This window comes from Rhinolophus sinicus, chromosome 3 (assembly GCF_057876585.1).
Source record: "Rhinolophus sinicus isolate RSI-liver-muscle chromosome 3, RSI-T2T, whole genome shotgun sequence".
Classification (NCBI taxonomy): Eukaryota; Metazoa; Chordata; class Mammalia; order Chiroptera; family Rhinolophidae; genus Rhinolophus; species Rhinolophus sinicus.
The window spans coordinates 167014309-167040390 of record NC_142503.1 but is presented as its reverse complement, the minus strand read 5'-3'; the positions used below and the strand labels follow the sequence as shown (position 1 = coordinate 167040390).

General features: G+C 37.8%; 2 protein-coding genes across 4 annotated transcripts in view; one reads left to right on the top strand and one right to left on the bottom strand.

The window, feature by feature from the left end:
• The window catches only part of CCDC175 (coiled-coil domain containing 175), a 48766-nt gene extending 38449 nt beyond the window's left edge, over positions 1 to 10317 (top strand). Inside the window, exons 16-21 of the mRNA XM_019725827.3 lie at positions 452 to 604; positions 3211 to 3313; positions 4525 to 4568; positions 5895 to 6060; positions 9355 to 9497; positions 10051 to 10317. Of these exons, the coding sequence (XP_019581386.3) occupies positions 452 to 604; positions 3211 to 3313; positions 4525 to 4568; positions 5895 to 6060; positions 9355 to 9437 (549 nt within the window). The 3' untranslated portion in view covers positions 9438 to 9497; positions 10051 to 10317. The remainder of the gene's footprint in view (positions 1 to 451; positions 605 to 3210; positions 3314 to 4524; positions 4569 to 5894; positions 6061 to 9354; positions 9498 to 10050) is intronic.
• Positions 8920 to 26076, bottom strand: JKAMP (JNK1/MAPK8 associated membrane protein). Of its 3 annotated transcripts, none has more exons than XM_019725825.3 (7): positions 25935 to 26076; positions 23864 to 23937; positions 23121 to 23275; positions 18656 to 18862; positions 15509 to 15690; positions 12743 to 12819; positions 8920 to 10874 (listed from the first exon to the last, which is right to left on the bottom strand). In XM_019725825.3, exons 1-7 carry the CDS (start codon positions 25936 to 25938, stop codon positions 10656 to 10658), a joined length of 918 nt encoding a protein of 305 aa, XP_019581384.1. In that variant the 5' UTR covers positions 25939 to 26076; the 3' UTR covers positions 8920 to 10655. The 3 variants fall into 3 exon arrangements, with proteins under 3 accessions (XP_019581384.1, XP_019581383.1, XP_088653484.1); XM_019725824.3 differs by having other exon boundaries at positions 23864 to 23955; positions 25935 to 26072; XM_088797358.1 differs by having other exon boundaries at positions 23864 to 23987; positions 25935 to 25950.
• Between the last annotated feature and the right edge of the window lie 6 nt (positions 26077 to 26082).

The window sequence follows — 26082 nt, the reverse complement described above, 5'->3', positions numbered from 1 at the left end:
TTATACAATGAATAAAGATTATGTGATTTATGAAAGTATAGTAACTAAGAACTAAATAGAGATTCAGTAGAAAATTCTGAAAAATCCCTAAAGTAATTACGCTTTTTACTTCAAGAAATATTAAATCCTCCTTGAAAAGCCTCAAATTTCACTCTTCTGTTCCCCATTTTTGCCAGACAGTTGTTCATTATCAACATATATTCTATTTTGTGAAGTTGTCTCAACGATTTAACTTGGGCTCCTCATACCCACTTCCCAGAATACATGAATAAATCTCCATGAATCAGGTTTCGAGTTTAATATAAAGTTTTTCCAAGGCAAGGTATCCGTAGCCTCTGCTGATGGTTCAAGATTAATTAGAACCCCTCTCTTAATGTGGCCCAAGGAATCTAACACGCTGGTGCCCTGCTCGTTGAACTCTATGAGATAACTAGGTTTTCTATTTGAGCAGGGTAAACTGAAGCAAGAATTAAAACAATTACGAGATCAAGAAAGCTGTAATATGAAAAGTCAATTTGAAATTCTAAAGAACTTAGAAAATGAAATCTATGTACATGACCTACAAACAGAAGCTTTGCTCCTGGAAAATAAAAGGTTAAAAGAAGTAAGTTTGAAAGCACTTCAATTTGCACAACGGCTTTGGTTGATTGCCTAGATCTGCAATAGTTATGAGAGGAAAGGAAAGAATAGCTCTTATAAGTTTTTTAAATGAAGCTTAAAGTACATACAGAAAATCATATGTGCCCAAATCATAAGTGTACAGCTTAATGAACACACCTGGGTAACCAGCACCCAATTCCGGAAACCAAGCATTCTGGTATCCAGATATTTTCTACGTCCCTTCCCGTCACTCACCTCCCCACAAGGGCAGCACCATACTGACTTCCAACACCATAGACGAGTTCTGCCTGTTTTTGAACATTATATACATGAAATTATATGCACTCTTGCTCAACACTATGTTTGCAAGGCTCATCCTCCTTGTTGAGTGCAGTTACAGTTGGTTCATTCTTAGTTCTGTATAGTATTCCATTGTATGACTATACTACAAGTCATTTATATACTCTGCAGTTGAGGGGGGTTTAGAGAGTTTCTAATGTGGGTTATTACAAATAGTCTTGCTATGAACATCCTAGTAACATGTTTTTTGGTGAACGTATATACATATTTCGTTGGTACATGCAAGGGGAATTACGGAGCCATGGAGATGTATAGCGTCCACCTCAGTGCACAGAGCCAGTCTCCCAAAGGCGTGGCAGTAATTGCCACTCCAGCAGTAGTGTTTGAGATCACCAGTGTGTTACTGCACGTCCTCACCAAAACTTGCTGGCAGGTGTCCCATTGTGGTTTTTATTTGCATTTCCCAGATGATTAATGAAGCATCTGTTTCTGTGTTGTTGGCCACTTATATACCCTCTTTGTGAAGTGCTTATTCAAGTTTTTTGCCCATTTTAAAAATTAGGTTGTCTGTCAGTTTTGCAGTGATCATATCACCTTTTTCAGTGAAGCATATTGACCTCCAGGTTAGGACCTGTATCCGTGCATCCCAAGTCTTTCGCACAGTCCCTTACATGGAAAAGGGATTCAGTCCCATTTGAGGATCACAGTAAGCTCATAATGTGGATAATATATTCTGCCCCTTTTCTGGATGAGGAAACTGAGGCTCTAGATATTTTAGAGTTTTTTAATAGCTGGAAAAATAAAAGCAGTTCTACAGCAATAAGACTCTAAGTAAGGGAAAAATCCCTTTACTTCTCTGGGTAATTAGTTAAATGGCAACACTTTCCCCACCAAGAGTATGCGGTTTTGGTGGAATTATAATGGCATAAGAGGTACCAATGTACTTTGCAAAGGTAACTGTGCTCCACAGGGCAGGTACCATCATTAGTAACCCACACATGCAACACATCTTCATTCTTCCAGCCCTGAAACAATCTGGTGAGGAAATGCATCCACCCACGGTAATATCCCACTATAGTGTCTTCCTATCAAGATGATGTAGGTTATTTTTATTAAAATAATTGGACTTTTATTGCTATTTTGGTAATGGGTGAGCTAATGAATGACTACAAGAAAGGCTGATTCTAAAAGTTCTGCTTTGGGATTCAATGTCTGATCTACTAACCCTTGGATGACCCTGTGCTGTTGTCTTATTCACACACCACTCTCTATTTTGCTGATTACTTCCTGTCACTCAACAAATATTTTAAGCACCCACTGGTCCGAAACCCTGGGGAAGGTGCAGTGCATACAGAGATGAATAAGACACTGCCCCAAGCCCTTAGGAAGCTCACCCTCTGGCTGAGATGGGCAAATACATAGTTCATTACAATTCCGTGTGTTAACTCACGTGAGAGTTATGGGAGGCCGGCTAAATAGACACATCTACAGACAGTGGTCCCCGTTCATAGAGGGCCAGGAATGCTGACTTGGACTTGGGTGAAGGTGGCTTTTACTTGGCTTACTATGAAACCTGCAACAGCCATACAAAGACTGACACGAGATCAAGGCTGCATGAGGAGAGCCTGTACCACGTGCTCGTAAACATTTCCATGTCTACTCCTTCTAAGGCACTGGACACTTTCTTAGATTTGAGTCAGTAGTTTCTAGTATCTGACCATTTATCTCTTGAAACTGGGCCAGTGGCCAGTTTATATCCCAAAGGCCACACTTTACAGAGTTAGAGCTCCTGGGCATTCGGTTGTCAGAGCAGAAAGCCGCGACCTGAGCACCCAAACCACTACTAGCACCATCACCCAACCCAACGAAACACTTCAGTGAGCAATTCTGGGGGTGGGGTGGTGGGGGTGGTGGTGTCCTAACTTGATAAATCCTCTCTCTCAGGTCTTCTGCTCAACTCCAGTCAGGCACAATAGCTGACTATTCACCGCGCACACAGTTTGCATACAGAGCATGGTTGTTGTGCATGATGCATTCAGGCAGAATACCTTTTAATTTCTTTTTGTGGAAAATGATTTTCAGCATGTTATGTTTATTTGGGTGCTGAAATGCTTTCTCGAAGGCAGGATCCTTTATCTCCCTCACCAGGATGTAAGCTTGACAAGGGCTCTGTTCACCACTGTTTCCCTTGCACCTAGAACAGTCAGTGGCACAGAGGAGGCATCAATAAATGTTTGCTGAGTGACTGCACGCATAACTAACCTACAGTAACTCAGCTGCTTAAAGCAATTCCATGCGTTTAATTTCCAGGGTATTGCACACCTGAAGACCAGGACAGAGCAATACACACAGGGAGAAGACGCCCTCACGCACATCTCAAGCGATCTGTCTTGGCACCTGATAGCTCATCAGAGTAAGTCATGTGTCATGAGTGATCTTTACATATAGAAAATAAAGTTTTTGTTTTGTTTAAATCGGTTTTAAATCAAATTTTACTGATGTGCATGCAATAAAATAAAATGCACCCGTCCTAAGTTCACTGAGTTTTGACAAATGTGCGTATCATTGTAACCACTACCACCACAAGTAAGAAATAGAACACTGTCATCCCTGAACATTTTCCTTTGTGTCTGTTTGTGGTTGAGTCCCACCCTACCTCCAGTTCTCGGAAACCAGTGATTTGCTTTCTATCACTAAGGACTGGATATAAATGGAATGATAGAATATGTATGCACACTTTTGTACCTGGCTTCTTTCACTCAGAGAACTATTATTTTAAGACCCATCCATGTTGTTAACATACCATTGGCTCGTTCCTTCTTGTAGCTATAGTGTACTATTCCACTCTAGGAATAATACCATATTTTGTTTATCCATTCCCCAACTGTAGGGTATTTGGATTGTTTCCAGTTTGGGGTTACTATTTGTTTACGTGTTTTTGCAAATATTTGTTTTCATTTCTTTTGCGTAAATAACAAGGAATAGAATTGGTGGGGTATATGGTTAGTGTATGTTTAACTTTAGAAGAAACTGCCACGCAGTTTGCCAAAATGGTTCTATGAATTTATAATCCCACTAGCTATAGAATACTCCACAGCCTCACCCACACTAAAAATTGTCAAAACACGTAAAGTTATTAGCATTTTAGCCATTTTAATAGGTATGTTATGGTATTTCGTTGTGGTTTACATGTGTATTTCCTTGATGACTAATGTTATCGAGCATCTGTCCATGTGCTTTTTGGCCACTTGTGGATCATCTTTTGTGAGGTGTCCTGAGCCAATTATTTATTGCAGCATAACAGACATTGCAAATCCCTTACTTTGCTCACACATTACCAATTTGGTCAGAGCTTGGTGGAGACAACTCATGTCTGCTCCACGTGATGTTCACTGGGGCAGCTTGATGTCTGGGGTAATTGGGCAGCTGGGGGCTGGAATCATCGGAAGACCTCCTCACTCACGTGTCTGATGTTGTGTCATTTTTCCCTTGTTCGCAGTGAGGGCAAGTTCAGAAGTAGAAATATTTAGATAAAAATAATTATTGAAACACAAATAGCATTACTTTTATAAAAATGTTCAAATTGTTTCAGTAACCTTTGCATTTTGAAAATCTTCATTTTAGCACAATATTTGGATTTGTGGGCTAAATTTCAGACCACCCTAAAGGTAAGTTTTTTGTGTTATCTCCATAAGGATCATAGCTCTAAAAATATTTGCCTACCTAATAAATGTGTGCCTGTGTGTGTGCGTGCGTGTGTACCCATAAAGTAGGAGATCAGGATTACTGGGGAGAGACAGAGTAAGTGTGGCCACATCCTAAAATGTGTCCTTTGTGCCAAATGTCACTATGAAATGTTAATCCTTTGGGAAACTGTCTTCCTACTCTACCAGTTCAGTTAAAGTGTGAATGTCATTTTATATACACATGTGTATATATGTGTGTGTGTATATATATATATATATATAAATTGATCACATTGGTTTAGGACAAGGTTATCAGCTCTGAATTCCATCTATTCTCCATGTTTTACCAGCCATGCACCATCTCCACCCCTCCCCACTTTAGTGGCAGGTAGGCTGGAGTTTATATCCTGGCTCTGCCACTTTCTAAGTCAACGCTTAAAATACTGGATAAGGAAAGTGTGAGTAAGGCCTTTTTCAGATGAAGCTACTGAGACTCAGAGAGTTTCAGTAACTTGCCTAAGACCAGTTAATGAACTAATGGAAATTTAAAACTCAGATCCAGCCCAATTAGCAAGTTCTTTCTCTTAAACATTAAGCCATGCTGGATCTCCTCTGCAGTTCTGTGCTGCTCTGAAGGGGAGCTGGCTTTTTATGCTACCACCACCTCCATCCTATCCAGTTAAAAATTTGAGTTCACTCATAGACACATAGAACACCAGGGGTTGCGGGGTTTGGGGTGGTAGTGTGGGGTCGGGGGTGAAATGGGTAAAAGGAGTCAAAAGGTACACATTTTATTATAAAATAAGTCATTGGATGTACAGCATGGTAACTATAGTTAATAATACTGTGTTGTGTATATTTGAAAGTTGCTAAGACGGTAGGTCTTAGAAGTTCTCATTACAAGAAAAACATTTTGTAACTGTGTGGTGATGCTGTTAACCAAGACGTCTTGTGGTGATCGTTTCACAATATACACAGAGGCCAAACTGTTATGTTGTACACCTGAAACTATTATACATCAGTTGTATCTCAATAAAAAAAATAGTGACCATTGAAACATGTTTAGTTCAGTGAGTGATCCATTAAATCTTCTCATTTACTAATCCATTTTTTCTGAGATCGTTTACAGAACTGTGCATTTACTCTCTACACACATTTCATTTTCATGACAATTACGAATTTTGCAAAAATATTTTTGTCTTGGATATGATTCACTCGATTGAATATGCTTCTTATTTATTTTGTTGTAATTTAAATTCACACCCCCTAAAATGCTACCTTTTTTTTTTTTTTTTTTTTTTTTTTTAGGAATTGGTATGCGATGGTGAAGAGACCTTGCAAGAAATAAAAAATCTAAGAGACAAGCTGTACGAAAGAGATGAAAAAATTGAATATATCAGTATTTGGTTACAAGGGAATCTTGCAGAACTGCGTTTTCTTGTAGAGCAGGAGGACTCTGCTATGAACCTTCCCGGTAAGTAGCGTCTCCAGAGCTTTGGGTAAGAAAGAACTTCCATCAAAAAAGCCCCCACCCCCCCAAAAAAGCGTGCCTACTAAATAACTTAGTTATCCCCTATAATCCACCCCTAATCATTGCACTGAATGTTGAGAGTGGTGCGATGATGCCTAGTATCTACAGCAGGGGTCAGCAAACTCCAGCCTGGGGGCCAAACCTGTCCCTCCTGTCTTTGCAGGGCCTGGAGCTAAGAATGGTTTTTATATTTTTAAATGGTTGGCGGGGGGGGAATCAAAAGATTTCATGGCATCAGAAAATTATACGGAATTCAAATTTACACATTACACATAGCTGCTTTTGTGCTACAATGGCAGAGCATCTGTGCCAGAAACTGCGTGGCTTGCAAAGCACAAAATATTTCATCTCTGACCCTGTACAGAAAAGGTTTGCCAATCTCTGAACTAGGGTATTGATACTGATATCATATCCTCCTTTGGTCACTCCTGGAGTAGCTGGACTTTGCTCGCAATATGGCAGAATCTCAGGATCAGATAGACTGAGCCAACTAGGAGAATAAGGGATGACGTCTTTGTTCCAGGCCACGTAATGGTGAATGAACTGTTACCCGATGATGAATTTGGGAAAAATAAAAATGTTCTCCTTCTGTCGTTTAAAATGAAAAGACTGTCATTTAATGTTATATACATATGTTCTTACTGAAAATACATTTTAAGTCAATAAATCATTGATTGGAAGAATTTCAATTAAAAAATCAGTACTATTTTCAGCCACTGAAATGTTGCCTGTTGAGCATATTGATACTTGAAATTCCTCCATGTTTCACTATTAAGTTTAAACCATATTCAACAAGTATTTATTGAGTGCCCATTCTGTACCAAGTATTATATTAGGCTCAGGGGTTACAGTAGTGAATGAAAACAGATCTAGTCCCTGCCCAAATGGAAATCAGTCAGGTGTAGAGGTTGGCAAACTTTAAAGGGCCAGAAATTTTTGGATTTGCAAGCCATAGACGGTCTCTGTAGCAACTACTCAACTCTGCCATGGTAGCAGAATCGCCCCCAGGCTGTAGTTTGCCCACCCCTGGTATAGTGGGAGAATCAGGTATTCTACAAATGGATGTAAAATTTCAAGTGTCATAAGTGTATTGAAGGTGGGGCATAAGAACCTAAGAGGGAGATTTGAACTAGTTAAGGAATCAGAACTGGTGATGGAGCTAAGATCTGAAGGATGATTTCTGCTTCCCTAGCTCTACTTATTTCTGCTCCTGGAGAACTAGCACCATGTGGGCTTTGAGGACAGTGGACCCAGGCTCAAATCTCAGCTTTGCTTCTTACATGTTATTTAACCTCCACTCCTCAGTTTCCCTGGTTGTAAAATACAAATGGTAACAGCGATAATTAAGCATTAGACCTATATAAGGCATTCATCAGATCCCTGAAATCTACCACCTTCCTGAGATGATAAAGGTCAGCTTGGCCCTTTGAATTACTTGGCCATCTCTGAGCCACCTGGAACCTTCTAGCTTTTGAATGTTCTTGTTGAATGGACTCTCTCCCACATGGACTTCTAGAGAAGCCCTTGATCTCTTCCAGCTCAGCAGCCCTCTCCTGTCCTCTTCTGGACACACTATGTCATTGCAGCCCTGGATCATTGCAGGTCTGGATCACTGCACTAACTTCATTAACATATTGAGCAGTCTGTGTACCTAGAGCAAATGCTGATGTTCAAGTTGAATGAGTCCCTGTCCCTGGACCTCAAAGTGCACGTGCTGTGAGAAAGGGACGAGTGAAGACATTAGACTCCAGTGGATTCCTTCTAGTGAGTGGCTATGGGAGGGAAAAGAGGGACCTCTAAGTCTTTGGGGTGTTGGGAACAGCAGGCGTGATCTGGCCAAGAACCACAGTAGTGTAGCTGAGTAGAGAGATCTACTAAGGCTACCAACTGGCAAGAGTGAGGATTGGCTTGTCAGAACATGAAATGACAGACTTCATCCTGAAAATTCAGATAATTACTTTTTGCCTTAATAGTCTTTCTTGTGAACAAAAGGTCATAAGTTATTTTTTAATGTATACCTGGACCAAATAGTAATCGAGTACAGATGTTTTCAAGGAAGTAGTAAAAAGAATTTTGTTTTAAAATTCCAGAAGTCCTTGAGTATTATAACACCTACTATAATTTAGATTACAGGTAAACAAGTTGTGTACTAACCAAGTATCTTACCTTGATATGTACGCTACAGACTTTCAGCCCAAAAGCTATTTTAAAAGAAAGAGCAAATAATTCATGTAACTGTCTGTTAAACTTGTCTTTTTGTTATTGTGATGCATAAGGACTTGATACAATTATCTGTGTTTAGATTATTTAATTCTGAAAAAGAACAGTTATAATTCAACCAGAATCAAATTTCAGTTAAGAAATAATTAAAAAAATCATTTGCCCAGAAATTGTCAAAAGGTCTCATGGAAAAATTAAGATCTGAATTAGGAAGAGAGTTTAGACCATAGTTCCCAAAACATGAGAAACACCTGGAGAAAGTTTATAAAATCTCTCTGCTCAGCCTACACCCCAGACCAATTCACCATGAATCTCTGGGGGTGGAACGCAGGTATGTTTTTAGAAATTTCTCCACCTAGCTCCATCCAGTGTGTAGTCAAGTCTTGCAAACCAATGGTTTTAGATAAATATATAACAACGTAATTAAATTTTATCAGTGGACCCAAACTAATCAAGAAAATACTTTGACTTTTAAATTACCTGTCTAGCGCTGGTTAGCAAAATCATTACTATAGCAGCGAGAATAGTAATGTACCACAAGGACCTAAGTCAAAACGTAACAAAGCTGAACTAGGACAAAGATTGTTTTTGTATATTTTTAATGACCACATTTTAATAAATTAATAGTAACATTAGCAACTACAGTTGCTACGAATTATTGTAGTCTTGTTCTTAAGAAAGTAAATTAAAAAGGCAGATATGTATTAAGTATTCCTGAAATTCTTCACATTTGAGGACTTGTAATCATAATTACTTGTATGATTTCCCCTTTTGCATACACATTTTCCTGGTAGAACAGGACATCAGAGAAGATAACTTGTTGAAATGGCTCCAATACAGTGGAACAAGAACAGTCCTGGGAGTTGGCTACATGACCCCTCAGACCCCCCCCTTTCCAATTATAGATAACCAATTGAGAATTCTTTGGGCAACTTAGAACTTTAATGGACGCTAGCAATGACCCCAACCTATGTGAGATACATGTAAAATTTTTATATTTTATTTTTATTTCTACAGAAAAGAAGAACAAACGTATCAAAAAAGTCCATTTCCCAATGGTTAAATGTACCGTGAAAAACACATTAACAAAGAAAAATTAACCTAACTTCAAGGATACAACTGCTGTGAATTCAAGAGGCATAACCAAAACTACAGAAAAAGTGAGCGCTTTCATAATTTACAACTGTCAATAAGTCTTAAACTTTGAGATTTAACAAACTCGTGCAACCCTCACCAATAGCAGTATCAGTAAATAACCTTCTAAACAATACAAATGGATAAACATGGTCATATTATCAGGTTAAGTGCAAAAAATCTTATCTTGCTTCCATGGTTGCAACCATAAGTCTCTTGAACTCTTCAGAGCATACAAATCAAACAGCACACCTATCAACAAATGTTTACATACTGTATATATTCTGTATTTTGTTAAATCTAAGAAGCTATCAACTGTAAGATAAGGCCTAATTCAGAGATGTCACGATGTGAAAAAGAAATGTGTCTCGGGATCAAAAGTATATGGCATGTGTATGTATCCTTAAAAAAATGAGATGTAAAAGGGAATATGTGAGTATATGTATTGATTCATTTGATAAAGACACTAATCTTACTATATAATATTTTGAGTTTCCACAATTAGTGTGGCAAAATACAAATGTCAGAACATTTGAGACTTTTTATAGTTAAGCTTCTCGTTATTGTTTTTCTTTACAGGAACAGGAATAATCTGAAGGTATTTTCAACCAAACTACCAGTAAACAGAAAACCTGTTATATATAAATTATGCTCTATTTTGGTAATAGATCAAAATACTGTATTGGTGAAAATAAATAGGTAACAAAAAACATACTTTATTTCCATGTTTGCTATCAGACCCCACATGTGTTTATAATGCAGCATACTTGAGAAACAAACTGAAACCCAACCGTGCTAATGCGAAGGATTTCAGATTATACTTGTTAGTTTTTCTTAACAAAAATGGACAAACACACTGCTAGGTACACAGAAACATGATTTTGCTCTAAAGAATGAATTGTTGTGAGAGGCAAGTGCTTCCTAACAGGTTTCTAGTGTCACATAATAGTGTTCTATAAGTGCATCGTATATTAGACTATGTAAAAGTATTATTTTGTATTTTCCAAGTCTAACCATAAAGTCTCTTAAGTCAGAGACAAAACCAAAGTAACCAAAAACATTAAGATATACTGACAGTCTTATTCCCATGTATGACAGAAGAGTACAAATACATTGTTTTCTTTCTTTCCTTTTTTATTAAGAATACTTCTTGGGTTTTTGTTTTTGTTTTTGGCATTTTATAGTCAGTGTCCATTGGCTCCTTCTGAGAGTATCCGTGAAGGTTCAGTAAATTTTGCAGTGAACAAGTAAAACAGGGCTGGTGTGGGCACCAAAGCCAAAAGGGGTAAGTCTTGCTCGAGTTTATCCACTCTGGAAATGGAAATTATTCCATAGGCATGAAGTAACCAGTGGCTGAAGAGAACAATGAGTCTTTTCTTCCTAACCAGGAGATCATAGCAGTTCTATATAATTTTTAAAAAGAAAGAAAAGAGAAATACAGATTATCCGGATGAATCAGCTAGATAATGTACTAAGATGTGTTATTTGTTTTCATACAAAATCATAACCTCAGAATCATAAAATGTTTGAGCTAAAAAGGTCCTAAGAAATCACTCACTCCAGCCACTGCACTCTACAGACGGGGAAACTGAGGCTTCCTACGCCATGCAAGCACTCAGAAGCAGCAAGGACAGGAGCCCATGTCTCTAAGTTCAAGTTTACACCACGAGTCAACCCTGGGAACCCTAGTTTCTTCTGGCAGACATGGCATGAGGGGAACTCCACGTCATGTGCCTTCTTCCTGCCCTGGTCCCCTGCAGCTGAGTCTACAGGTGACAAATGGGAGGTACATACGCCCAAGTCCCTTAACCTCTAGCATTCCTGGAGCCTGCTGCTTGGAATAATCATAAGGGAGCAGAAATGACATGCGACTACTCTAATTTCCTTTTAATCTTTAATACAGCTCCATAATGTGCAGAAATTACAAGGAACAAATTATTAGAAAAGTAATATCTAAATGTGCTAATAATAAACAAACTAAAATGTGATTTGCATTAGGTTACCAACTTTCTCTTCCTAAATGGTTCATCAGCTCAGCTAAAGCTCTCTTTTCCTGACGCAGGTCCCTATTTCTGACTTATGGATAGACTGCTAATTGAAGTACATGAGGAACATTTCATAATGGAGAGATTCCCAGGCACAGAGAAGCAAGTTTCAAACTAACATAATAACTACTGTCTACAGTAGTCATGCGTAGTAAACAAAAATTTTAAAACTTCATTTTATTCAAATATCCAATCATTTCCCCTCTCAAATCCTTCCCTAGAGTGGATAAACGTGCCCAAACTAATTTATCTTCTTTGATTAAACATATTGCAGTGTTGATTAAAGATGACAGTGGAGAAAGGAGGATAGTATACAAATGGAAACATGTGAATAATCACCATGAAATAGCCTGTCTAGTTCCCCTACTATTATTCTACCTAAGTCCTGCCCCGTCGCGCTCTCACTAATAATGTAAATACAAAACGAGCATCAGCAGCGAGCGCTCTGAAATAGTTAACAACTTACTTCCTCTGGGTTGAGCTTTTTTTATGGTAAGAATTATGAGAAAGCCCGTGTCAACCATCGTGGGCGGCTGAAGACAGTGCACAGGCACTAGATTAGCAAGCACACGATGGAAGACGACTAAGGCTCTTTCACTCCTTTCGAGTGCAGCCTCACAAGAAAGAGTTCGAACAGTGGCTTTCCACTGAAATACTAAAAAGTTAGAGGCACAAAATGGACATCTCCGAACAGAAACAGTGTCAGAATTAATGTTCGTATTAATGTGATTTCCAAATTACCAAAATATAGATATGAGAGGGCAAAAGGAAATATCCATAATCAAGAAAATAAAATTGGGGACTAACTATAGAAGGGTGGAGAATGTACAATAGAATTATTGATGATGGTGTTGCCACTGTGACATAAAGTGTAAAATTCATTCTATATACTATCATGCATTTTTATGTTTCCCTCAAAGTGGTGTTAATAAGTTTCAACATCTCAATAATTAAATATTTTCTATGGGTAGATTATGTGAAATTATTTTTTTTCCCTCCAAAACGCTGGATAGTGGAGCCTGACTACTTCACTAATTTCTCAGGAAAATCAAATCCAGTATACAACCTTTCATAAACATAACCACTGAGCTAAAAGCTACTGAGTGACATCAATGAGCCAAGAATAGCTAAATCAGTTGTATCATGTCGTATCATTTATACTGTGGTCCTATTCAATTATCAAATCTATTTAAAAAATCTTTAACAAAGGAAAAAAGACGTCCTACCTCTATTTCGGAAGCTGACATGTACACAGCCAGAGTAACCAAAGATAATACCAATATGATGTATGGGAAGGCATAATCTGAAAAGCAAACATTGGTATAATGTTGAAAATTAAGCACATTTTCTGAATAAGCTATCAAAATAAAAACTGCAAACAGTATAATTCTCCTCATAATTGAAAACTTTCTCAACCAGTTCTGTGAGGGACTTTTAAGCCTTAATACCCAAAGGTGGCATCAGTCAGCTTTTTCTGTAAAGGGCCAGAGAGGAAATGTCTTTGGCTTCGTGGCCACAGTCTCTGTCGCCATCACCCGGCTCCGCAGCTGGAGTGGGGAATGTACACGGCGTGGATACACTGCACTAAGGGGTGACTCATGCCCCAGGGATGGAGAGGGACAGTGGATTTCATCGCACTACTCAGAAAGGCTCACAATTTAAAACTTATGAATTGTTTAATTCTGGAATTTTCCATTTCATGTTTTCGGACCACTGTTGACTGCAGGTAACTGCAACTATGGAATGTGAAACCACAGACAAGGGGGGACTGATGTACTTCAAATACAGTACAGTAATAATAGTTTAAGCAAAACTTTTTTTCTTAAAAAATGCCACCTTTCTCTTAAATATTTTAACTTTATAGCACACTACAACAAATGGTCAAATTGAGAAAAAATACCTTGTATTGTTTCTTGTATAATTATTTTAAAACAATTCACTTCAGCTTATGAAACCGTTAATCATTCTACATTGCAGTGAAATCCATTTGGAACAATTTCTAATGTTAATTCAGGATGCAGAAGCCAGAAACTCTGAATTATCTATAAAGGCCAGATTCCAACTTACTAAATAACCGAATGCCTTGTTTGACATTTAGAACTTTTATTTCATAGGCAGTGATTAAGTTCTCAACCAGTCATTCCATAAAAAAAAAAAAAAATCACATTTAATTTATGAATAACTGAAAAACTGTTGCTAATGAAACAAATTTAAGGTCTGGTAGTAAACAGCCTAAGGTGTAAAGGAGGAAGAGGAAGTTCCTAACAAGGCCCAAACGTGAGGAGTAGGTGGTCCTGGCTCACGGCAGGATTTAGAGTGGTCTTATTCTAAGGTCTCAAACAATTTGAGATTTTGAGCCAGCAGGTCTGGTGGTGGGACCTGGAAATCTGCATTTTTAGTCCCCTGGTGGTTCAGATGCAGATCACACCGAAAAACTGGCTTCAACAATACTTCCAAGCAGGTAAAAGTCTGTCACTGACATCTTCCTAATAATTCCCAGGATCTCTCTCCCTACACCTCAGTATCTGAAACTACCAGAAGTCTCTTGCTGCTCTACTTTGCTCAGACTTTTATATTCCCTTGTTATAGACTGAGTGTTTGTGTCCCCCCAAATTCTCTGCTGAAATCCCAACCCCCAATGTGATGGTATTTGGAGGTGGGGCCTTTGGGAGATGATTAGGTCATGAGGGCAGAGCCCTCCTGACTGCAATTAGTGTCCTTATAGAAGGGACCCCAGAGCTCTTCTGCCACGTAAGGACACAGTGAGCTCTCTGCTGGCGCCTTCCTCTTGAACTTCCCATTCTACAGAACTGGGAGAAAAATTTCTTGTTTGAACACCCCCTACAAATCAAAACTTATCTACTTTCTTTTTTTTTCAACATCATCAAATTTCGAGTTGGTATGATACCCTGTGTGACTAATCTCAGCGGACAGCACAGGTTTGTACTTAGTGCAAGTGAATAATAGCTCCTCGCTCCTCCCTGTGTGAATGTGTTTTGAGTAGAGGCTCTGAAGACACTCAGTGTGGGAAAAGGCGTTTTTCAAAATAGGCAGCTACGATGAAGGAAGCAAGTGTCTACAGTCTCCTTGGATTAATTTACCAAACCCCTGCCTAGCCTCCAATGTCCTCTTCCCTTGGTCTTACCCTCAAAGCATGACCTTCATCTTGATCCAAACTCATTACCAAGCTATGACGTGCATAATGATGCCCAGTCTTGCCTGGTTCCTTTAGGCCAGAAGGCTTGCCCTCCGTACCCTGTGGACTACATATAAAAGATGGTCTCTAACATCCTTACAATGGTCAATGTGACATTGTCAAAGTATCACACTATGTTCTCTCAGCTACCTGGAGCTTTCCTAGTAGCATGTGAGCCCGTTAACACCAACTTTTTCTCATTCTTCTTTTGAGTCATAGTTCAGTCTAAATGGTTGCTGAACAAAGGAATGAGTGGCTATATTAAAATAAAGAATATGATGAAGATTCTTTACTGGTATAAAGGAATTTAGAAATCTAAGACCTAACTTAATGGTAACTATTAAGTTACTTGATAGTATACATTATCAAGAGTAATTTCCATATATTATATGCAAACACCAGTTTTTGTTTTCTAATTTATACTCAGGTTTTAAAAATCTTCCTGCTTAGGTTATAAGTTTCAAATACAAAGTATTCTTTAAATAGAAATCAGTTTTGATTAGCTGCCCTGATTTCTTGAGAATATCTATTCCATCCCAAGAAACCCATGATTTTTTTTAATAAGGCTTATTATGTTTCAGCAATATATATATATATATATATATATATATATATATATATGTATATATGTATATATGTATATATGTATATATATATACACACACATATATATATGGTTTATTTGCAAGGATTAAAATAAACTATTTTAAAACGGTCCAAAATTATACACAGACAAAATATTGTGTATCACATATAATGATAAATATATTAGATTGAATTTACCCATCAAACTTACATAAAAGGCCTCCTCCAACTGCCTGAAGCACGGTTAAAATTGGGAAGAAGTAAAGTGCAGCATAAATACTTTTGAATCGGTCAGACTTCCCTAAGCCACAGGCGATCTTCTTTACCAGAAGAGGTCGGAGCAGCATCATTAACACCAAGCAGAAGGCATAATAGATAAATACAATGGTGTAGCTATGAAATAAAATAAGGAAGTGCATTATCAAAAATATTTTAAAAAATATTTTATCACTGATCATTTAAATCAAAGATCCTATACAAGGTTTAAAAAGTATATTAAATCTACCCATTAAATATTCATATTGTAAAATAAACGAATGGGAATATATGAAACTTAAAAGCTTCTAAACAGCAAAAGAAACCATCGACAAAATAAAGAGGCCACCAACTGAATGGGAGAAGATTTTTGCAAACAGTGCCTCTGATAAGGGGCTAATATCCAAAATATACAAGGAACTCAACAACAAAAAAACAAACAACCCAACTGAAAAATGGGCAGAGGACCTGGAGAGACAGTTCTCCAAAGAGGACATACAAATGGCAAATAGACATATGAAAAAATGCTCAACATCACTAATCATCAGAGAAATGCAAATAAAAACCACAATGAGGTATCACCTCACCCCAGTCAGAATGGCTATCATCAACAAGACAAATAGTAACAAGTGTTGGAGAGGCTGTGGAGAAAAAGGAACCCTCATACATTTTTGGTGAGAATGCAGACTGGTGCAGCCGCTATGGAAGGCAGTGTGGAGGTTCCTCAAAAAATTATGAATAGAATTACCATATGACCCAGCAATCCCTCTCCTGGGTATCTACCCAAAAAATCTGAAAACATTTATACATAAAGACACGTGTGCTCCAATGTTCATTGCAGCTTTGTTTACGGTGGCCAAGACATGGAAACAACCAAAATGTCCTTCAATAGATGAATGGATAAAGAAGTTGTGGTATATATACATAATGGAATACTATTCGGCGGTAAGAAAAGATGATATAGGAACATTTGTGACAACATGGATGGATCTTGAGAGTGTAATGCTGAGCGAAATAAGTCAGACTGAAAAAGCAGAGAACCATGTGATTTCACTGATATGAGGTATATAAACCAAAAACAACAAAAGAACAAGACAAACAAATGAGAAACAGAAACTCATAGACACAGACAATAGTTTAGTGGTTACCAGAGGGTAAGGGGGTGGGGGGTGGGAGATGAGAGTAAGGGGGATCAAATATATGGTGATGGAAGGAAAACTGACTCTGGGTGGTGAACACACAATGGGATTTATAGATGATGTAATACAGAATTGTACACCTGAAATCTATGTAATTTTACTAACAATTGTCACCCCAATAAAAAAAATATTCATATTGGGGAAAGATTAGCCAAAAAGACTCCTACCCACTGCTGCAAAGTGCATGCTGGTTCCTCTCCAGGAGGCAGTGTGGAAACGTGTATCCACAATCATAAAAGTGTTTATATCCTTCGATCCAGCAATGTTATTAGATTAGTGCAAAAGAAATTGCGGTTTAAAAGGTTAAAAATAACTGCAAAAACTGCACTAACCTAATACTTGTAGAAATTTATCAAAGGGAAATAATTCGGATATATAAAAACTTTACAAACAGAGGTTTTATTAGATCACATAATAAAGAAAACTTGGGAAGAAAATAAACATTCAACAACAGAAAACTGATTACATTTTATAGTACATTCATGCTGGACTACCATGCAGCCATTATTTCATTAATTGAAGCAGAGCGTATAGCTCTATGAAATCAACAGAGGACATATCAGCCTTTTATATATAAATGGTAGTCATATATATGTATATATAGAGAAAGACAAAGAGATAGAGAGAGAGACTATATGTACATCAGGTAAACAATTTGTAGTCTTTAAAAGTAGGCAGGTGGAAAAGAGATTCGTATCTTTATAGCTGGATCTTACTATTGTTTTGAATTTTTATAAAAGTTTATTTGAGCCATACTGATGACATATGCCGGAGAGCAAGATATGAAATGCTGCCCTGGATCTTATTTTTTGAAAATTACCTTTTTATATATGTATTTTTGATGCTTAGTACTATTAATAACTTGCTCAAAAAGGACGATTTTACAGAGCATAATATGTGATGAAAACTTGCTATGAGAACATAAATACCAGATTCCTCTATTATATCTTTACCAAGAAAACCACATCAAATGAACACCAACAATTTACAGAAATGCAAAAAATGAAGTAGTCTGGAATAATAAAGAATCTTATGAATTTGATATTTTTAAAACAAAACATTCCGATGGAAATGACAAACATTTATTTGGGGAAAAAAACCCAAAAAACAAAAAAGAAAGAACATTAACCCAAGCACTTGAATAATTCAAGCTACTGTTAGGTGCTTCCTATATGTAAGGCACTGTACTGTATCTGATATATGCACATTTATTTATCACACTGAGGTCATTTTCATAGCTGGATAATATTCTACCATGTGACCATTCCATCGTTTGTCCATTCTGCTTTGTTAAATACGTTGCAAATGTCTTCCTCTCAGTTTGTGGGCTGAATTTTCACTTTCTTTATTTCTTTTTATAAATGGATGTTCTAAATTTTAATATAGTTGGCTTTATCAATTTCTTTTTTATTTCTGGCAGTAGTGGCATGATCTCCTTGTAAGGGATCATCCATCATTCCCATTTTACCAATGGGAAAACTGAGTTACAAGAAGCTCTTAACATGCTCCTGTTAACACAACAACTAACAGACCTAGGATTCAAACTCAAGCCTGTTTTTAGCTCCAAAGTCCATATTCTTTTCCTATATATCAGATATTGCTTCTTTGTTGCTTATCAAAAAGGTTTTCATTATAACTCCCTTTTTAAGAAACATATATGGCTTATTTTATAAGTGTTTATACACACTTCAACACCAACACAAAAAACTTTCACTTCTATTATACCAAGATGTACTTCTATTTCCTCCTAGCAGGTCAGGTATCCCTTAAGAAAAGAAAATCATTTCTGTATATCTCCCCCCAGTGCCTAGAAGACATTTTACAATGCTCAATCTGTTGACATTAAGCGATGTCTATAATTATCATTTTTCAACAAATGATCTTAAGTCTAAGTAAATACTTACAGTGGGTAGACAGCTTCATGAGTACAGTGCACTGTGGTAACGTAATCTGGACTTGGGTTGTAAAGCATTGTGTACCAATCAGAAAGCATCAATACTCGACAGGAACGGATATAAAGAACACCGACTGGATCACTCACAAGTAAGGTGATAATAGCTGCCATACTGCATTCCAATAATGCAGTGATGTGTTGGAAAAGTGCACTGGAACTAGTAAAACAAAAGAAGCACATTACCAGAAAATTTTTAGTGCTAACTGGTTTTTAATAAAATTTGGATACGATTCAAGATACAAATTCTAAAAAGAAATTTTAAATGATAAATCCTGAAACTAAAAATCTTCTAAATAGGTAGTACAGATACATATTATAGCTTCTCATCCTATGCCTGCATCTCTTGTTTTCTATCTCCTCTGTGTTGCCTTCAGTTATTTCTTTGTATATATTTTTTTCTAATTCACTAATTCTATCTTTAACTGTTTATTCTGCTAGTTGAACTACCAATTTTTTTTCATTCTGACAAGCATAAATTTTCATATCTAGAAGTTCCTTTTTTTTTTTTAACCAAATCTGTTTGTTCATTCCTAATACTCTCTTATTGACTGGAGATCCCTGTGACTGCATCCTTTATTTCTTTAAGTATTGTAAAGATAAGAGTTATATATTCTGTAGTTAAAAGTCCACTATATGTAGTCCTTTAGGATCATAAAAATATATTGTTTGTTATGACTACCAACTCTCAGTCATAGCGCTGATTTTATTTACTAATCACAGATTATGATCTTAATGAACAAGAGTCTTATGGGCCTAACTTGAGGATGGGGAAGCTTTCCAGCAAAGAGGATTTAGTGCTTTTGACAGCAGCCATGCCCACCACTACCATTTGTCTAGGCTTACCAATGGCTGCCCATGATTCAGCATCCAAATAGTACTGTTGCTGTCGGCAATTAACCTCAGGCAACCCTCCCATCCTTGGTCAGGCCCCAGCTCAGGGGGGATTTGTTTGTTTTCTGAAAGAGAAGAGTCTTGGAGCGCTCCCTTAACTCCAGTGAGACCAGCAATGTCTTTAATAGTATGTCTTTCACAGACTTCAGTTATTTCATGCAGGAAGATCACTTGGAGCTCCTAATTAGCCCATGTCGTTGGAAGCAGAACTCCAGCACCACGTTACACAGATGAAAACACTGAATACACAAACAAACATTTACACTTTCATACTGTATAATCCACTCTTTTGCTTCCTTATCGAATTCATATTTTTAGAGGCAAAATTCCAGCCTTATCATTTCTCGCCATTGTTTTAACCTTCTTACTGATCTCTTTTCCCAACATGCTCCCTTTCAATCCATCTGCAGTCAACCATGTAATCTTTACAAAATGAAACCTGATGCTAAAATTCCCCTTGTGACACTACTTCAGTGAGGCCCACCTGCCTTTCAGGAAAAATAGTCCTCAGCAGCATTACCTTCCACATCTCCTGGCCGTGCTACATTACTTTCTCTCTTAACGCCCACACGTGAGCACGGTTCACGCTCCACCTCAAAACACATTCTCTCATCTGGCAAACTGTACCCTTCAACATCAGCTCTGGGGCAATCCCCAGGTCTTAGGAACATTTCCTAAGATTCCCCAGCCTCTTTATATCCTGGACTCATTTAGTCCTTGTTTCCCACAGCACCTTCAGCTCTCATTTCGTGACTATACTGAACTCTTTTTCCGCCTCTATACTTTTGCACATCTTTCCCCTTATGTCTGACAGACTCTTTCTTCAATTCTTCTATCAAAAACTACTCATTTTTCAAAGTCCAGCTTAAAGTCAGCTTTTTCTTCCGTGACACTGCCCTATTTGAGAAGGCAAAACTAATTCCTTCCTTCTTCATGCAGCCTCAAAACTCTCCATACCTCCATTACAGAACCTCACATATACTGTGCACGTGTGTCTGTCTCATCCGCTGGACTGCGAGCACCTACAGTTCAGTCATCTCTGAATCCCGCAACCTAGTCTAGCACCTGGCACATTGCAGAAACATCCCTAAAGATTGTCAAATGAGTCTATTTAAAAAGTTATAAAGTATGTAAATACAAATTACATAAGAATCACAGTTTCTGACTGCATTGTATAAAAATATGCAATTTCTGCCTATCTCTGCCCTGACTTTAAAGAAAAACAAATTTAATACTAAATGCTGGGGAAGGCAAGAATGCCAGAAAGGAAAGTTTTGGTTATTAGCTAGCCCGTGCATTCTCAGTAGATGACACCACTCTCAAGGAGGCAAGAACTGGTCCTTGGGGATAAAACACTCTTACACTTTTTTATACATGAAGTACATATATACATACACTACATAAACCCATAAACAGTATGTCTGTGATATTAAAATTTCATGGGGTAGGTAGAATTAGGGGGAAAGGTATCTATAAAGTCTCTTTAAGGTGACAGTGAAAAATAGGTTGAGAAACACGGTCTAGCCTCAGACAGTAGGCTCCTGCTTCCTTGATTACAAGTGCAACATCTCAGGAAAATGCAAGGCATGTCCCTTGCGTTGTTTGCTACCAATTTCCTAGGCAAAGCATAGTTAGGCAAACTCCTTTTTGAACCCACCTCCTTTCCTGCCTAAGCACTGGTCACTCCTTTGCTCTACCCTCAAACCGAAGCTCTACCCTGGGCTCTAAGATTCTCCCTCAAAACATACCTGATGTTTTAGTTTGAATGCATTTGGTGAAGTACCTTTACCCCCACCTCTCCTCTACTCTGAGCTGAGAAGTTCCAACAATTAACTGAGCATGTATTCTATTTTAGCTGCAAGTGCTTCGCATCTCCTTTCTTGCCCTAATCTCTCATCATCTTATAAGAGAGCTGCCTTTTAAAAAATATATTTAGATTCTTCTGAAAAATAATGACTGCTTTCCCAACATAAATAATCCCTATGGATTTGTTAAGTAGTGTCCAGAAAAGCGTTGGTTCTATTTCCATCTGACCCTCCCTTCCATTTCCAGCCCCCCTACTAGAGCCTGGACATCAGTTTCTTGTATGACAGCCTCCTAATATGTCTCATCTCTAATCTACCTCCACAGTTATCTTCCTAAAATATACCTTCAGTGATGCTACTTCTCTAAACCAAAACCTTCACGAGTAAATCATTCTCTTGGCAAATACTAAGTGACATCTCTCATGTGCCAGCTGCCGCGCTGGTTGGACTCTGGAAAATAACAGAGATGGCAACTGCCCTCCCGGAGCTTAGAGTCAGGGTGGGCCAAACGTTAAATGAGGAAACAAATATGACTAACTATAAATTGTGTTGAGAGCTAAATACAAACAAAAACAACAAAATGAAGAGTCCTGTTAAAAAATAAAAATAAGGGGGACAGACCTACTGTGTAGACTGGGTCAGGGAAGGCCCCTACAAGCAGGTGAAATGTAAACTGGAATCTGAAGGAAAGAAAGGCAAGCTAGGTAAAAAGTTGCAGTCGGAGGGAAGAGAGAGTATTTCAGGCACAGAAAAGGGTTCGGGGAAAGGACCTAAAGCAGGAAAGGTGCTGAGAAGTTAGAGGAACTAAAAGCCAGTATGGCTGAAATGTACACTACAGTAGAATTTGGTTCCTCATTCCCAGTAGGTAAAGTTCACACCCTCAACGGGAACCTTCACATCCTGGCCTCAGTCTTCCTTTCCCCCTCTCCTTTTTATCGCCTTTCTTTCTTTCGTTTGCAGTCCACACTTTGACCAGCCCAGACTTCCATTCCCACCACAATAAGTCACACATTTCCTACCTCCATACCATTGTTTATGCTGTTTTCTCTGTTTAAAATGTTTGGGTTCTTTTAAGTCTTTCAGATCCCACCAGGCACAATTTGTCTCTTCCATTCTTTGTGATTCCAGAGCATTTTGTTTATAAAACTTTTATATACTTTTTGTTTATATATTTCTAAGACTGATTTATGTTACAATTAGTTGTATATACACTTGTCTTCTCTACAAGACTATGACCATAAACCATGTCAGTTCTATCTTCTCTCTTGATCTTCTAAACATAAAACATAGTGCTCAATAAATGTTTGTTGATGTAATGTGTTAGTATAAGTTTTCATAATTAAGTTTCAGCTATATCATTTTAACTACATTATACTAGATTAGTAGTATTAAACTACAAAGCATTTGTTCTAGAACAATAAACTTTGTTATCATAAGCAATTCTTTGTAGAAAACTAATAAAGATTATAATTGGGAAATTAAAAAAATACTCCTTCAAGATCATTTAGAGTAAAATAGATATAATATACTTCCCTTAATAATTACTGAGGCATGCCCTATCTTTTAAGTTTTCTTGCCACAGTCAAAGTAATCAGAATATAAAGCAAAAACATGTTTACTGTTTTTAAAACAACAGAAGTACAATTACTTGATAAAGTCTTCTAACTGATAATTATACTAACATCAGTCCATCCAGATATATTCACAGAAAGTGCTAACCTCTTTTTCCCCGAGTACCATTCAATGAAGAACCAGTGTAAGACAAGAGGAAGCATAGCCATAAATCCAAGATAGAGCCAATCATAAAGTTCTGGAGACTCGGTACAAGGCTGACAGTATTTCTGTGCATTTGTTCTCTGTCCTCTTGGACACACCTACAACACGTAAAAATGATATTCTATGTACAGATATTATTTTAGAACATTAACACCCCCCAAAACATCATTCTATAAGATATCCCATTTCTGGTTAAACATGTTTACATGTACATCTTTTAGAAATAAAAAAGAGAACGCGTAAATAAAATAAAAAGAAATCTACATTGTATTTGCCTATCTCTGTATAATGCTCTTAAAGGATTCCTTTTACTAAGTTACTAAAATAGTTCATCAATGTTACATAAAAAATCTAGTTATTAACATCATATAAAAATAATTGCAAAGAAGTGTTCTGGAGTTGTAATGTTAACTTACTCAGATGTCCAAGTCACTGTACTATATCATTAATAAAAAGTAATAATTTTTACAATAATTATTATAAAATGTTTTAAAAATACTTAATAACTGTGACTGTCAAGAGAGCTAGCTATATTACAAACAATGCAACACAGAGGTTTTATTAATGCCTCCACATTCTTTTATAAATTAACGAGTAGATTGAAGGAAAGAGATATTCTACATGTGAAAATACTTCAAAACCAAAAAGATTTTACAAATGAAACAACATGCAACATTAAGACTTACCCCACATTCTCCATATATTTCAGTTGAGCCATTTTTAAATAACAGGGTCTTCCCACAGTAAAGTCCAAGGCATGCTGGTTGAATATCGACAGCTTTTTAAAAACAAATGCCAGTACAGTAATATCTTTTGTGATTATAAAAAATAATGCAATAATAGTTGAAGCACTTGGCAGAAATACCTCAACACAGTTTCAAGTAAAAAATTATAATGACAAAAATCTTGATGCATTTTAAAAATTAAATTTCTCCTTTTACATTGTGACACTGCAGAAAGTTACACTGGAACCTTGTTAGTACTGTTTCTCATGATTCAGGTCCTCAACCAGCAAAGCAGGATCTATTCCCAGAACGCAAAGCCTCACCTGGCATGCCCCCAATGGCTCCAGCCAGCCATTGGTCTAGACTTCCGAAATTCCATTGTTTTTTAATAAGAGGATTTGTAGAGAATCACTACTTTCTATTTTGCTCAGTCAGGATATTAAGTGTGCACACGCACACATGTGCCCCACCCCAACAACAATCTATTTTCACCTTTTTTCATAATAGAACACATTTTAATACCAGAAAGCAGAAAGGACATAATTTCAGAATAAAGGGCAAGCCTTTAAAGTAAATAAATTCACCTTTATAAAAAGCTTATTACATTGTCCTAATTTCTGTCATTTTTATAGAGGACAGGTGAAAATTTCATCAAGGCTGTCACTGGGCCACTGACCAATATTTGGAAACCACTGCCTTGGAATCAACACCCGATCTCAAGGCTTGAGGAAAATAAAAAGCAACTTTTCATACAAAAAACTCTGGGCCTACAGACTGTCTTTGACCTCATCAACAGGTAGAAGTTATTGAAGGAGGATTTTTTCCATCAGTGACATGTTTCCCTTCCTTCAATGATTCATTCATTCAGTAAACATGCGTTAAGTGTCAGATTCCACTGGTTAGGACCACGAAAAGTCCACAGAGGAACATGGCAGAGTCCTTGCCCTGAAGGAACCTACAACCTACTATGGAATAAATCCAAAACAACTGTGGTCAACGGTGAATTAACTTGAAAACTATACATTTTATGAATATTCTTGAACAATCATGTCCCAAATTCTTCATGAATTCAATCTAGAGACTGCCTGGTCCACAATGCCCTTTCTCCTTTCAAAATCGAGTAGACTTTTGATTTCTTTCTCCTTGTGTTGCTGAGAAAAAAACAGAAATAGGACTGACTAAAATGCCTCATTTAATATTTTCGCTTTTATCAAATTTCTGATTTTTTAAAAATCCACGGGCTTCTTCTTTACCTTATTTGGCACTTATTTTTAAACCCGTTGTAATTACAATGTTCTAAACTAATAGATGGAAATTGTTTCCGATTTTCTTTGAGAAGGCAGAAGTTAAAGAACTGGAAGCTTCTTCTACACGAGCTTTGCATCTAGTAGATGCTACTTAATAAATACATTTGCGTGTAAATAATGTCAAGTTTCTCAAACCCACGGACTGAAAACCAGTATGATAAACTGAAAACTAAAATGATAAACTGAAAGTAACCGCTTTTCATTGACCAAACAAAACCCTGACTCCGTGTCCGTTCACTTTCCCTTTTCATTGCCTGTAGCAAACGAGAGCTAAAACTTTGACTTTTTTGTGCAACCATCTTGCCCCTTTATGAAGGGCCCTATATATACAGTTACGTTTTATGCTGAAGGACATCAAACAATAGTTATGAGGCAAATTAGCTTCTGCTTCCTTTACTGCTTTCCTGCGCTTTACATTTTGAAGTCAATCTTCATGAATGTTAAACAAAGGTATTGAAACAGAGACTGATGTGATGTTTCAAATATAACAACAAAGGCCTGGCCTTTCCCCCAGCGCGCAGCCGGCCTCCCCTCTGCAGCCCGTCAGGAGCCTCGACCACCCCGGTCCCGGGAAGAGTCTCGGGCCCGGCCCAAGAGTGGGTGGGAGCGAGGGACGAGGATGAGCGACTACCCGGAGGCCGCTCGTCGGAGCCGAGCCCAGAGCCCGCAGTGCAAGGAAGCGGGAACTAAGACAAACGCCTCCCCGCACTCCATTGACCACTCACCCATTGGCCGCTCGTAAGTTTCCCTGGAGAAGCTCCAGGATCAGCCGACCCCGCCGCAGCGCCCGGACATCCGGGCCATAAGCTGCCTCAGCGGCTCCGCCTCCTGGTAACCCGGGAGGCCACTCCGAAGCCCCGCCCCTGCCTCGCG

Coding starts and splice junctions, on each gene's coding strand:
- JKAMP (XM_019725824.3), bottom strand. Junction 15,691..18,655: donor CATGAAGCTGTCTACCCACT/GTAAGTATTTAC, acceptor TTTATTTCATAG/CTACACCATTGTATTTATCT. Junction 12,820..15,508: donor AGTTGGAGGAGGCCTTTTAT/GTAAGTTTGATG, acceptor TTTGCTTTTCAG/ATTATGCCTTCCCATACATC.